This window comes from Acipenser ruthenus, chromosome 26 (genome assembly GCF_902713425.1).
Source record: "Acipenser ruthenus chromosome 26, fAciRut3.2 maternal haplotype, whole genome shotgun sequence".
Taxonomy (NCBI): Eukaryota; Metazoa; Chordata; class Actinopteri; order Acipenseriformes; family Acipenseridae; genus Acipenser; species Acipenser ruthenus.
The window spans coordinates 22,688,718-22,703,795 of NC_081214.1; the positions used below are offsets into that span (position 1 = coordinate 22,688,718).

At 37.2% G+C, this 15,078-nt stretch overlaps 1 protein-coding gene across 1 annotated transcript; it reads left to right on the plus strand.

Moving 5' to 3' along the window:
• Positions 1-4,006: 4,006 nt before the first annotated feature.
• Positions 4,007-14,452, plus strand: LOC117430292 (testis-expressed protein 11-like). Its single transcript, XM_034050178.3, has 25 exons — positions 4,007-4,087; positions 4,425-4,544; positions 4,845-4,925; positions 5,158-5,243; positions 5,336-5,393; positions 5,827-5,922; positions 6,071-6,152; positions 6,320-6,398; positions 6,752-6,903; positions 7,154-7,239; positions 7,482-7,619; positions 7,858-7,960; positions 8,264-8,388; positions 8,680-8,765; positions 8,898-8,951; positions 9,261-9,301; positions 9,675-9,761; positions 10,537-10,607; positions 10,916-11,032; positions 11,446-11,518; positions 11,875-12,024; positions 12,432-12,540; positions 13,018-13,138; positions 13,490-13,657; positions 13,807-14,452. Exons 1-25 carry the CDS (start codon positions 4,007-4,009, stop codon positions 13,876-13,878), a joined length of 2,436 nt encoding a protein of 811 aa, XP_033906069.1. The 3' UTR covers positions 13,879-14,452.
• The last annotated feature ends 626 nt before the right edge of the window (positions 14,453-15,078 follow it).

Genomic DNA, 15,078 nt, shown 5'->3' on the forward strand with positions numbered 1-15,078 from the left:
TCACAGTGCTAATACAATGATTAAAAAAAACAGAAATACAATTAGAATTCTGCATTGTAAAGGTATAAGAAAGATGGCATGTTTGCATTGTCTGCTTATTTGGGGATTAGTAAATATGAATTATTGCATAATCCAGTGTAAGGTAATTAATTCGTTTGCAAAATAACACAGAAAAAAAGAAATATTGACAAGGATTACCAAGATTTCAAGTAGCAATTTAGTGACTTTCATGCACACACGCACGCACGCACGCACACACACACACGCACACACGCACACACGCACACACGCACACACGCACACATATATCAGTAAAAACATAACATGTAACCATCATTTCCATCATTCCAGCTGATAAAATAAATTGTTCGCGGATGGGCTGTCATAACATAATAATGTGAAAGTTGTCAGTCAGAATGTTCTAAAAGGGCTCATGTTGCTTAGCTGTCAAAGCCCGAAGAAACAGAAACGGCTCTTTAGAAGGATTTTCTGCAGGATGATTGAATTTGCAGTCGCTTTAAAGAACAATGGATAGGTTTAATTGCAATAAGATGAATAGAGGGCAGCGTTTGCCAATATCAACACTGTGCACTCCTCTCAGATTACAAATGAATCAGATATAAGTTAATCTTTGTGCTTGTTTGTCCCTTTTACAGATTTCCACTGAGAGCGGCCTGTTCTGGAATACAAAGAGAGGCAATGCCTCAGGCAGGAAATAAACAGAGCCCTTTAAAACTTACTAGGATTCCTCCTGGAATTCAGTATAGGCTGTGTGTGTGACAGAGGCTGATGGATTTAAATAATAAGATTGCTGTAAGCTCCATTTTACTACATTAGATGAAGCTGCCAATGAGTTCTGCAATTCTTAAAAACTGATTTCATATTCAGGATTCAATATTCAAGTATTTCCATATAGCCAGAGACACTTTTTACATGTTTAGTAAATTCAATAAACCAAAGCTTGGATTTAGGTTGATTTAACACATCAATAATATTGGAGTTAATTTAAATAAACATGGCTCAGCATTCACTCTGTTCTCTGAAGGAACGTCACAGTTTCCCAATGTATTTTTTGTAGGATAATTACCGGTACGGCACTAGCAACCTGTATCATTATTGTAGCACAAAAGCTACCGAAAAAACAGAGTGATCAATCTCACTGTGCCCCACAGCCTGGGGAGGTTCAGTTCCAGTTGAAAAATAATCAGATGTTTTGTGGGTTAGCGAAGTGCTTTGGAAATGATACAAAAAATTTCTGGCACTGTTGTTTGCAACCTCATACAGGACATTTTTGGTGCCAAATTTCATTTAAAAAACAAACAAACAACATACCCTCACAGGCGCACGTACACACTCACAGCGGCCCACACTCATATGTTTAACTGAGTGTGTATTTTCATCCACAGAGTTGTTGCTAATGAGAGGTCTCAACAGGTAAGTAATCCCTTCAAGGGTTCACCTTGAATAAGGAAATATAATGGGATTGTCTGCTCTCCTTAATAAAGTCGTAGTAATTAATGTACCTAATAACTCTTGAGCCAAGTGGTGCACAATACTCCCCCCCCCCCCCCAAAAAAAATAAATAAAAATAAAATAAAATAAAATAAAATACATACTGTTTTAGGAAAAAAGATAATACAATGCCTACATTATAATCTGATTCAATTGCTTTCAAAAGCATATAAATTTATACTAACCTTGCATACTGCATATTTTTTAGATTTGTTTTCATTTATAGCACTGAAAATATATTCATTATTATATAGTATGTTGTCCTACAGTACACTAGCTCAAAATGCAGTGAAATTCAGGCTGGCTAATTAACGTCACTAATTCTGAACTGCAGAAATATCATCCAGGGCTCATACTGTGTAAACCATGGGCATTTTTTGGTAATTTATCGCAACCTACTGGTATGTTTTTGTACATAGACAATTTGAACCATCATTAAAGTCGGTTAAAGTGAGTTATTCTCTAAATAATAATAATAATAATAATAATAATAATAATAATAATAATAATAATAATAATAATAATAATAATAATAATAATAAGTGACTCATTACAGAAAACACATTGTGGTCTAAATACACAATACTCGTAGTAGGCCTGTGGGATTTGATTTTATTTAATCTTCAGAAACTGGTGGGATGCTCAAAATCTGGACAGTAGCGGGATGCTGGCATGCTGCTGCAGACCCCCGTAGATGAAACACAGCTTTCGGGGTAGCTGTTAGCACTGCAGAAATTATCCACGCGAGAAATTGTGCGCGAGATTGCCGTCTTCCACAGGCGGGAAACTGGGAATCCGCGCGCCACTTTGAAGTACGAGGATGCGAAAACTATATACAGATTTGGGTTTAAACAAACGTTTTATAGAATTAGCGAGATAGGGTCTGTACTACCGTGGATTATTTGTAGTGATAAAAAAAATATATACAGACAACCATAGATATGTATCTTATTCGCCCTACTAGTTACAAACAACAAATTAACAGCACAGGATACCGTAATACAATTTACTTTCATTAATGACGTGGAGATATCATTAGACAGGCTCTGTGCTAGGCCGTATATTAATTCTGTGTATGATACAAAATTGCGTCTCATTTATTTTACAATTTAAAATTTTTTTTTAATTTAATACAATTTTTAAACTAATCGTTGTTATGCTTTTTGTTTAGAGCTTTCGAATGGACATGGAGGGTTGTTTATCAAAGATTAAAGGTGAGTATCGTAAATACCTTCGTTATACTGTTTGTTACATGTTTACTGAGTACTGTTTGTTACGGCGGCTCCTTGAGGCCATCGGGATAAAATTTGCTTTCGGGTTAGGTAGAGATCACGAGATCATTTATGTCAGCTGCAGTACATGCCCATGATAATCTTCAGAATTTGAAAATGCAAAGACGCACACAATTCCTAAACTGTGTAGTAATCTCTTATAAGCAGACTGTTTAAAAAGATTTGAACAAACCGCACTTGACTATACATTGCGCTTGTGCATGTTGCAGGTAGTTTAGCCCTCTGAAACTGAGATTCAGTTATGTGAAGATCAAGTTATACAGCTATGTATGCATACGTTTAAACTTTTAGAATCACTTGGTGTGATACTGTTTTTTTTGTTTTGTTTTGTTTTTTTCTTAAAGAATTGTCTCAGGAGCTAGTACAGAAACAGATCCCTGGGAATGTGGAGGAAATCATTGACAAGCTGTTTAGCGAAGTGTCCTGCCTTGACAGCCAGAATGCAGTGAAAATACAGGAGCCCCAGGTGCAGCAGGGAAGGCAACTGTCTATCCTTCTGTGATAGCAGTTACATTCAAATCAATTGATAATACTGTAGCTCCACCAACAGGCAGACCTACAAACCTGAACTGTGTGCTTGTTTGTATTTTGTAGGTGGAAGAAAGTGCCATTAATCTCTGGAACTGGGCTGTTACAGAGCATGTGGGCTCAGCTATTAACGGAGAGCAAAGAGCAAAAGGTATGCAATATGATTTTCATACCTCTCATGTGCTTTTATATTGCAGTAAGTGAACCCATTAGCTGCCTACTTGTGCAGTATAATGTGAATAGGAAAGGGTTTCCTTGTAGTCCCCAGGACAATGCTTATATTAAAACAATGAATATATACCAGAAGTAAAGTGTGTATATGCTGTGTTGCAGTGAGGCATGTGGCTTGCAGGCTAGCATATGCATGTGAGACCTCAGATCCAAAAGAGGGAGCCATTCGCAGACAAATCCTGGTGAGTCTATTTTGGTAGCATACAACTATAATATATTCCAGGTCAGAAGAAAAAAAAAACACCCATAAAAATACATTGAGTGCATAAAGCAGAGTACTGCATATTAACAGACCAGGCCTTGTATATTAAATCTCAAGTGGCTTTATAGGTTTTTAAGGACTCCTGAAAGCTAACATCTAAGGAGAAAGACGAGTGGCTCATGTATAGTACAGTACCTCCAAAGTCACTACAGGATAAGTAACTGTTTTCTGTTTGCTGCAGATGGCTATTAAGACTGGGAGAAGCTGGCTGGACACTAAGAAACCCGCCTCAGCTGATGTCTTCTTCAGTCTTGCTGTTAAAGTAAGTTCATATTTGTCGCAGTTATTCATACCCCATCCTGTCAGGCAAAACACATTCTTTTGAACGTGTTGCAGTGGTTATGATAAGGCACCTAAACAAAATCAATTTTGTCAAACTTTTGTCTACAAATGGAGATACAACTGCATAGGTCTTACTTTCTCTTTGGTGGGATTCACTAAGACCACTGCCCTTACTGGAATCCATTAATATGCCGGCTGGCTCTTTTAGCAGTAGTGAAAGGCACTCCAGCAGTAGTCCTGTTCTGAGCTTTCATTGTAGACTTACCAATTTCTAGCAATACACCCCGATCCCCTGATTATTTATTATTGTGTTTTAGAATTTGGAATTGCTATATGGCAGACTGAAGACCCGCAGTGATGGACAGTCAGATTTAAACATTCCCAAGGGCGACGTGGAGAAAGATCTGTTTCGAGTACACTCCTACCAGGCTGAGTCTGTAGGTATTCACAATGACCCTGTAACCCTGAAGAACAAAATAAACATTTGATGGGTTTACAATGAAGTTTACTCATGAAGCTGCATTTGACCCTACCGTGTAAAATGGAAAAGTTCCATTCATTTTCATTGTTGTGGGTGTGTTTGCTCCGTTTTAGAAATGTAATAAAATGTACCAGAACATCCAGCCCATTTATCTTTATATCTTTCCTGGGTGAACCTAAAATTGCTTCTTCAGAAAAGAGAGATAATTATAGCAAATAGAAACACGTCAAAGCTAACTGCATTCTCTTGTCTGCAGGCGGTGGCACAGGCAGACCATCAACAAGCTGTTTCCTATGTGCAGCGCTGTAAGGATATGCTGCTCAGGCTGCCAAAGGAGGTATGCTGTGCAGATCACTTAGTTTTCATTTATATTCATGCAGAATTTGCCTTAAAAAATAAAAATAATTATGAAAATGTGTAATGGGTGAATTAAAAAGTAGTACTAAAAGAAAATAAACTAACAGGATATGGTGCCAACTAGAATATTGGACAACCCATAAAGCTGTCATTCTAATTTGCTGTACAGTTAGCATATTTAATACAATAATTAAATCACATTTATTTTGTAGACTGGATATCTGTCCCTCATGTGCTATAATTTTGGGGTTGACACCTACAATTTAAAAAAGTATGAAGAAAGTTCCTTCTGGCTTAGGTGAGGATGTTTTTCTAGTAAAACTGAGAAAAAGCAATTGCTGTTGAAATATTGGGATATTGAAAATGTCACTCTTTGCCCTTATATTTCAGCCAAAGCTATGATATTGGGAAAATGCATAAGAAGTACTCCCCTGGAGCCTCAGTGCAGGTAGGGGAATGGAGTCTGAAAATTAGACAACAGTAATACAGTTCCATGATGCAATGTATTTTGATACAATAGGCTGTATTCACAAAGCTTTAACTAACAAGTTCTTTAAAGTTTGAAATTCACAAAATTGTTCTTTCTTGTTGTTAATGAAACCAGGAATAGTCTAAAACAGTTTCAGGAATATCAAATGTATTATTATTATTATTCATAAGAAGCATTGGCTTTTAGAATGGATCCAAACCACCTAAAATAAGAAATAGTTTCTGATCTAAAACTCAGGGCTGCATAAAATCACAGACCAGAAATCCAGATTTCTACAAGCATTTACACTTGCCTAAATCCGTATTTTTACCAGTTCATTGGAATTAAAATGAACTTTTGAGCAAGTATGTGGAAACAAGGCATTAATTTCACTGTATTCTGCATTGTTCAGGCCAAGATACTGAGGTTACTGGCAAATGTGTATATGGAGTGGGACTGTAAGCAATACCAGGAAAAAGCTCTCAGTGCTGTCAGCTTAGCCAACAAGGTAATATTACACCTGTTATTTTTATAAGTAATATCAATCCTGTTATTAAAAAATACCAATATATTTACAACAATTCACCAGTTCTTTTACACCATTGTTCTGTAGATTCTGTGATCAGTAAAACTTATAAATTGCTTCAATTTGATAGGAGAATGTGCATCCTGCAGGCCTCTACTTAAAAATCAACATCTTACTGCAGTGCGTGTCTCCGGACGAACCGGTGAAGGCAGGTATGTTTTGGAGACTGCTGTCATTGTAGGGACAAGTCACGAACACAGCCACTCTTTTTTTTCTATTTATACTTTGACTGCTTTGTTAGAATGCAGCAGGAAACCAACATTGTTAAATAAAATTCAATAAAGAACTAATTTCTGTCTGTTTTCCTTTTTGAGTTTAGCAATAGCAGAGTTACTTGATGTAGAGGTCCCCCTGGATGTTTGTCTAAACACTGTAAAACTGCTAATGGATGCAGACAGGTAAGATTAGGTGGTTTCAGAACCGGAACTGTGATAGCAATCTTGTTTGTTGTTTGATTTTAATCATATCTATGCACCCCAGCTGTTTAAATTCCCTTTGTACATGTGTCAGTAGGTAAAGTACACACATTTTAACCAGCTAAAGCTTTCAAATTGCCAGTGTTTGTCTGCTATGGTAAAATTCATTAATAGGGCAGCTAATGCACTGAACAGCCATGTGTAATTACAAGTGCTGCAAGTACTTTAGCTCTTTTACATCATTTGCTATAACCTGGATGAGTGTTTGAGTTCAGTTCCCAGCTTGGGGGCAACTGTATGTACAGTCAGTGTGTGTTTGCTTCTCCCTTTAATAGGGAGGTCCTTGCCTTTGAATTTCTGAAGAGTGTGTGTAAACACTTTGAAGCCTCTCCAGAGCTGGGGAGGGCCCAGGTGCAGCACATCAAGATGTTACTGCAGAGAGGGAAGGAGCTGCTGGGCAAGCAGAAGATAGAGGACATCATCACAGGTATACAGTAATCCAGAAATATCTTACTGACCTCACTTTATTTATTGACAACAGACTGCTTTTTCACACAGTTCAGTGTGCACAAGATAGCTGTGCTTGAGAACAATGCAGACAAAGGCAGTGCTTTACCTCATGGGAAGTGTGTGTGTGGGGTGGGGTGGGGGGGGGGGGGTGTCGTCTGTCTTGAGTAGTAATTCTTTATTTTTTGGCCATTACATTTTAAATTAATTTCCATATGTATTCTTTGAAGGTCACTACACTGGGAAACAGCTTTCCCCTGAGGCACTTAACCACTTACATCTCCTTCTCTGGGATAGAGCTGCCAAGAACTTTGAGGTAAGAACAGGAGTCTGGAAACTACAGAGATGGTTCTCAAACCTTTTGTCATGCAGATTTTCAACCCATTTATGGCCAGTACTGAGCTGTAATGCTCAGGTAACCAGACCAATCAGACACTTCATTAGAAAAGCAAACAATGATATATTTATACTGCACGGGTCACCCTCCATTGTAGTATAATCGGATCCTTCCATTAAATGGTTTCTGTTTTGTAACACTAACTCTAAACTGTTGACCAGGCTAGGAACTACTCTGAGGCTGTGCAGTGGTACAACTACTCCTTGAGTTTCTATTCTGCGGGTCAAATGGAGCAGAACCTGGCCAAGCTGCAGAGAAACAGGGCTTCCTGCTTCCTGCATCTCCAGCAGCTGGACAAGGTACAGCTTTCCTGAAGCTGCCTGGGCTACAGCACCCAGGGGGTTACTATCCACAGCTGTTAGAAAAAACAATATACGTAAAAATACAGGTGTGAAAAGTGACAATGGACAAAAATACAGGTGTGAAAAGTGACAATGGACAAATGAGAGAGAGAGAGAGAGAGAGAGAGAGAGAGAGAGAGAGAGAGAGAGAGAGAGAGAGAGAGAGAGAATATGGCTTGTGCTTTCTTCTTACTAGGCTAAAGAAGCAATAAAAGAAGCTGAAAGGTGTGATCCAGACAGCATTTTCACACAGTTCAGTGTGTACAAGATAGCTGTGCTTGAGAACGATGCAGACAAAGGTAGGGCTTTACTTTATTATTATTATTATTATTATTATTATTATTATTATTATTATTATTATTATTATTAATAATAATAATAATAATAATAATAATAATAATAATAATAATAATAATAATATATTATTTACCTCATGCGAAGTAGGGGGTGGGGGTGGCGGGAAGAACAGTACAGTAAACTCCATAACACCGTAACAATATTGTTTTCTGATTTCTGTCTGAGAAGTGCAGAGTGTTATTTTATTTGGTACCTGTGCAAGAAGATGTCTGCTTCAACTGAGAATATGCTTGTGTTTTGTACAGCTTTAGAGGCTGTGAGAGTAATGGGGAAACTGGCAGAAAATCCCATGCGGAACGAGGACAGACTGTTAGCATCTGAGAGTGCCGGCTCCAACCTTCTGAGTCTGGCAGCACAGATTGCTCTAGAGGTACATTTCTCTTACATAGTGGATGTAACCCTTTATGGTATAATAGATGTTTAAAGATACATGTCAGAGCCTATTCAAAAGGCTTGATAGTGTATAAGCTCCAGAAAGCTATTGCCATCTGTTGGTTTGAAGTCAAAACGTAATTGTCTGGTTTCACAGACCTCGATAAGGCATTAATCTTGGACTGGTAACATTCAGCTTGTGAGGATTAAATACAACATTTATGCTGCATGAAATAAAAAAATGAGACCCTGGAAGCAGTGGTAACAAGCTGAGATATTTGTTTTCCAGAACGACCAGCAGGATGCAGCCATGAAGGCCCTGGAATATCTGTGTCAGCAGTCACAGGACAGTGGCCAGGTCTTCATAGCACTCAGGTAAGATAACAGAACCTGTACAGTAAAAAATGAAGAAAAGAAAAACTAGTGTTAAATGTGTTTGCATCCTATTGAACACAAAATGCACAAGAGGCAAGATTTAACTAAAGTAATTCATTTTCTTCTGCACAGGTGTTTGGTTAGACTGGTCCTTTCTAAAATGGGAACAATAACTGAGGAAAAGAGGTTGGTAATTAGAGGAAAATGATAATGCAGATTCGAAACATTAAAATTTATGAGCCATTTTCTGAAGGAAACCCTTTCTTTTGTTTATGCAGATGAAGACAGACAGTGATACATCTTAAAAAAGAGCATTAAGTAGAATTCTCATAGTGTTTCTGAATGTTTTTATTAGTATTACAGATGCAATGGGATTTTTAGAGGTTTACAAAAAATGTAATGCATAGGCATCCATGTTCATATATGTGAAAATATCTTCATGCTCTTATTATAAAAAGTCTGGGTAGTGTATTCACACTTTTTTTTTCTTCACAGGGATACTAACTTGGATATTCTGCGGTCATATCTGAAGATGGGTGGGTTAGAAATATAAATAGAAAGTAACTTTACAGAACAGAGTACCCTATGCTAACTACATAGGCTGCACTTGCTTTAGCTTAGTTTTAAATGTTTAAAAATGGCTCCCAGTTACACAGGGTTGAAAGATTGAGTAGGGGGTATGGGTGGTGGCTTAAAGCAGTTTTCATTTTTCCTTTTTGGACGATTTATCAGACATGCTATTTTGGCAACAGAATGAATAGTTTAGTTACTGAATGGTTTACTGGAGGTTGCATTATGTATTATACAATAACAAACTTTGTTCAGTCTTAAAACAGAAAAATAAGGAACAACAGCAATAACCTTAACCAAAAATCCAGTGTATTTATAGTGAATCCTGTTCCTTTTTAGCCCTGTTAAAAATATCCCAGCTCAACCCAGGAGAGAGCCTAAGTTTGGAGAAAAAGATTGACGAGGCAAACTGGTTCAGGAAAATTGGTAGGACCTGCAATAAAAATCATAATTGTTTTATATAACTTGATATGTTATATGTTGGGCTCTTTGTTTTCGGTTTTTATTTTTGGTCACGTGATGTCCCTTTAAAGTTATATTGAGCTGTTTCTGAATTAAACTCTTGGAAAAGCATTGATTGTGAAACAAGATTACTTTAGTTTCTTCTCCCATATCTTGAATGAGACTATGATTCTGTTGCATTGATAATGTAAAAAAAAATAATAAAATAAAAAAGAAAAAAGGCAGCTCCTTATTTTTTAATTCAAACTGAACACAAAAAGCGAGGTTAGTTAAATTGCTTTTCCCGGATTTCAAATCTTAATGACGTGTTGGAAAAATGTTATAACCTGTTTTGCAAATAATAGTTTCCTCTTCATTACGATTTAATTAAATCAATTTAACTTCACTCGCTGTTTGCGTTCGATTTGAATTAAAAATAAGGAGCTGCTTTATTTTTTTACATTATTGATGAAACAGAATCATAGTCTCAAAAAAGTTGCAGGAGAAAAAACTAGTGAACTTGTTTCACAATCAAGACTTTTCAGAAAAAAGGGGCATCACATGATCAAAAATAAAAACCGAAAAGCCCTTGTTATATGTTAAAATATATAAAAAATATATATAAAAAAATATATATGTTAAAATATATAAAAAAATGGAGTTGAAACTATAATCAACCCTAATTTTATTTGAGCACCAGCACTGCATTTGAACAAAGCTTTTTTGGGAAAAAACTTTTTAAGTAAACTTTTTTTTTCAGCTTGGAACTCAGCCTTGCAGTGTGAGGACACACCTGGCATGATGAGAGATTTCTTTGTGCTTTCGTACCAGGTAGGAGAGTCTTCCTTTCTCTGCCCTTGTGATATGTAAAAACATATTTTTCTATTTTGCAACTCTTGTCTTTTTAAAGTTTATTACAGTGATTTCAATGGATGCCATTTGTAATTAACCCCATAATTTTCAGGCATTTTTTATCTTACAATTTAGACTAGACTAATGAAATGTTAAAAAAATTAAATATATTCTGTAATGTTATCCAGTATATAATCTGCATATCTTTCTTAGTCATGTTGGTGGCTGCCACTTTTGTAAAGCAATCTTGAGTTGCTACAGCATTCCAATGACACACTCTTTTTCAGATTTCCCAGTTTTGCCCGTCTGAGAAAGCAATTTTAGTTGGACAGAAGACTTGCCTCCTCATGGCAGCAGCAGCCAGTTTGGAGCTGGCAAGAATCCCTTCAGAATCCATCGAACAGGTTGATATTAATTATTTTTTATATTATCTTATTTTTAGGATATATTTTATTATATACTGTATAGCATCTGCCATACTGTCACTTGTCAGCGCTGAACAGCAAAGGTATGTCTGTTTAAGGCAGCAGAGGGCCTATCATGCCCTGTAGAAACCAGGCATTGAATTAAAATAAGTTTGTATATTGTATTCTGTTGTGTATTAAATATATACATTGTTGTGGAGGTAGGCAGTGCACTGCTGTGAGGGACAGCAGGATCACAGATCAACAGAATTAACATGTATAAAATATCAGCCCAATGTGAAAGCAGTCAGAGCAGATGGGGACCAGGGGCTGCACAGGTGTGTTGTTTACTTGGTTGAGGTGCTGATTGTAGTTAAATGGAGACTGAGACTTCACAAGCTTTTCCTGCACAGACTGAAAACCTGACCCAGGCACTAGAACACATGCAGGTCTGCTGGGAGGTGTGGAGAACATTGAAAACTTCAGGTAGCCTTTACTTTCAAATGTAATACCCTTGGTGTTCCTGCACTGAAGTTTTTATCCATACATGCTGTAGAGAACTATTGTACTTCAAGGAAGAATAATAGTGACACAATTCTAGTTTGTTTTTTGAATAGTGAATGTAAATCTCTACAAGTGAAAATTTTAATTAGATTTGCAGATCATACATCAAGTGTGTTTTAGCAAGATGATACATTCTTAGCAAGCCATTAAAAAATAGTGAGGTGATAAAAAAACTATATTGCTGCACATTTCTAGTTCACATGCTAACTTTTATGACTATGTCCCCAAATATTTTTCTAAGAACAAGCAATTTTACAGTAACTTGAATTATTTTGCAGGGGATTTCTCCAAGGACCCCACAGACACTTTGCTGCTGCTGTATGAGTTTGAGGCCAGAGCCAAACTGAACGACCCCAAACTGGAGACAGTGCTGGAGTCTGTGCTGGAGCTCCAGCAGATCGAAACCAAAACATTGGAAACCATTGCCTGTAAGTACCATTTATACAACTGTAATTAGTCTGTATGATCATTCTTCATGACTCAGCCTTACTGTATACCAAGACATTTATTTATTCATTTCATTGTTTATTTTAACAGGGCACAGCGGTTGCTTCTCCAGTTACCACAAAGGACAATTTACAGCAGTCATTACAAAAAGTTACCCTTTTTGCCAAAACCACTGAATGCGTGTAGTTCATTCCTATTTAAATGTGTTTCAGCTCAGGTACCCAATCACTGTAGACATAACTACCCATTCCATTGAGACACAAAGGATAACCTACTCATTGAGATCCATTAAAAAACATACAAGTTGACCCATTCCATTTGGAAACTTAAGGATAGCCACTTCCCTGCAGATACAAACAGGCTATTGTCTTCTCTCCTGTCTGTCCAGCACTGGCTATGGAGCCTCCTGCTCATTTCCCCTCGCTGTGTAAAAAGGCCTTGAGGATCGCACTGTCTCTGCACAGGAAGCGTCCCGATTCTGACATCTTACGGTGCAGGTAAGAGAATAAATAATTTACATTTCTTACTATACCATTTTACAAAATAGATCTTGAATAGGAAAGTGGGGAAATGCAGAAAAAGCCATATGAATGTTTTTTATGTATTTCATTTTAAATGGTAGCGTAAATACTTCTGTTTCCCATGAATGTACTGTGTAAATTAGATACTACTGATTTCATTAAATATCTACAGTGCGACTACTGATTTCATTAAATATCTACAGTGCGACTACTGATTTCATTAAATATCTACAGTGCGAGCAATGACAGGGTCTGTGTTTGCAATAAAAGCATGTTTGCAAGGTGATTTTCAAGAAAATTAGACACTATCAGTAAAACTGCTGTGTTGTGTATTACACAGTACATAAGCAGCCACTGAGTTTAGATAAATGGACATTACAAATTGAGATCAAACGAATGTCGTACTAAAAAAATTAGTTTACTTTCAGTACCCTTGAATCCTTTTCTCTACAGCCAGTGTCTTCACAGTCTGATCCAGTTGTCGCTGCCCACAGGGGTGCTGGAAGTGGAGTCCCGGGTTCTGGAGGAGGTGTGGGGGTACTATGAAGAGGCCCTACTTATAATAAGCAGTGCAGTAAGTAAGACAAAATAGCTTTAAATATAGGCAGTGGTGAATCGACGAGGTGCACTTGTTTAGTATACCACTCATCTGTTACTAACTACAGTAGGCAAGTAAGGAGTGCTTAAGAGAATAGTGGGGATTATGGATGTGACAGTTTTATCAGTGACCGTCCAAACACTTTCCTCACAGATCTATTAGCATTTATCTACATTCGTTTGTAATTACACTTTCCAGAAGGATGGAATTAATCTTGAGTCTGCATTGCGTGTCGTCATTATTATTATTATTATTATTATTATTATTATTATTATTATTATAATTTTACTGAGAACTCATCATTTTTTTTTTTTTTTTTTAAACCAGCACGGGGAGTTCCCTGAAGTGGAAATTCTGTGGCTCCTGACCAGAGCCTGGAACACAGGGATATTGCTCTATAGCCTGGCTCAGTACACAGAGGCAGAGAAATGGTGTGGACTGGGCATGAGCTTCCTCCGACACCTGGGCTCCCTGCAGGCTAGCTATGAGACTCAGGTAAAGGGTTGCTTCACCATTCCTCTCCTCTATAACCCATCATCATACCATAACACAATTTGGGAACATGAGTATAATACCTGTTACATAAATATATATAAATTAAGCATCATAAAAAAACCTGACTACTGTGCTGTTTATATTCCCAGATGTCAGGTCTTTACACTGAAGTGCTGGACAGGTTAGACAAAGCAAAGACCAACCTTGTGACTGAAGCGTGAGGATACAAATAGACACCATGTGAAGGTAAGCACTGCCTGGACGGGTTTCTGAAGCTTTGCTGCTCTTGATTCCAGTTAGAGGAGATGCAAGTGTTGAGGAGCCACCACCATATAGACTTTAAAATGGTGGCTAAAACCAAGCTTAATAAACTTCCCTGATTGTGTCTTCCCATTCACAGATGTATTTTATTAAACAATGCTTCAAAGATGTGCTGTTCAGTAAGCTTTAGCAATTGTTTGTTGTAGAACATGTTCTTTTTCATTCTCAGATGTGTTTTGCTATTCTGTGTAAATAAGGAGTGCTGTAGCTCTTACCTTTCATTAAAAAAAACTGTTGAATGTTATATGTATTTGTAAATGTTATATGTATTTTGCTATAAGAAACTAAAATGAAATGAGTGTAAGTATTTAAATAAATAAATAAGAATTGAAATGTATTCTAGATTTGCTGTTTAAATAGTGTTTATGTTTTCACTGTATGTCCACTAGATGGCAGCAGAGCTTAAGAAAAGACTGTTGTGTAAGACATCTTCCTCCTGACCAAGGTTGCCAACCGTCAGTAAATTTACAGTATCCGTAGACCCGTGAATAACAAAAAAAATAAATGTCTGACTTTGGATCAAAATAAAGGATGGTATATTTTTATTGCTCAAATATTTATTAAAAAAAAAAAAAAAAGAATGCCAAATAACAATACTGTGCTGAAATTAGTACGTGTTCTTCAACCAAGTAGCCAAAGCACAACAAGCTCGGGAGACATCCAGCTTGCAATGCTTTTCCCACAGATTGTTCGTGGAAATATGCTGGATAGCCTAGACATGGATTTAATGCCATACCAAGTGACTAACTAGACGGATCTGGTGGCTGGTGAATACTGGCACAAAACTGCCAAAATCTGGCTGCCGTAACGCCAAAAGAAATGCTATGACAACCAGAACACCACCAAGGCACAGCACTGGTGTGTGCTCTGCTTAAGAGATAAAAAAAAAAAGAAAAATTGATAAATAAACACCAGTTATGATTCTGGCCTTGTCTTGTGTGTGGAAAATATTATCCAGTCTCAATCTGTCCCTACATATTGTACAAATAATTAATTAAAGTACTAGCTGGCATTCCACAGGGGTGTTAAGCAGTTCTCTGGCTCAGTTGGTAGAGCACTGGACTTCCCAAAGTACTGTTTAAGTCCGTCTTTTTCTGGAA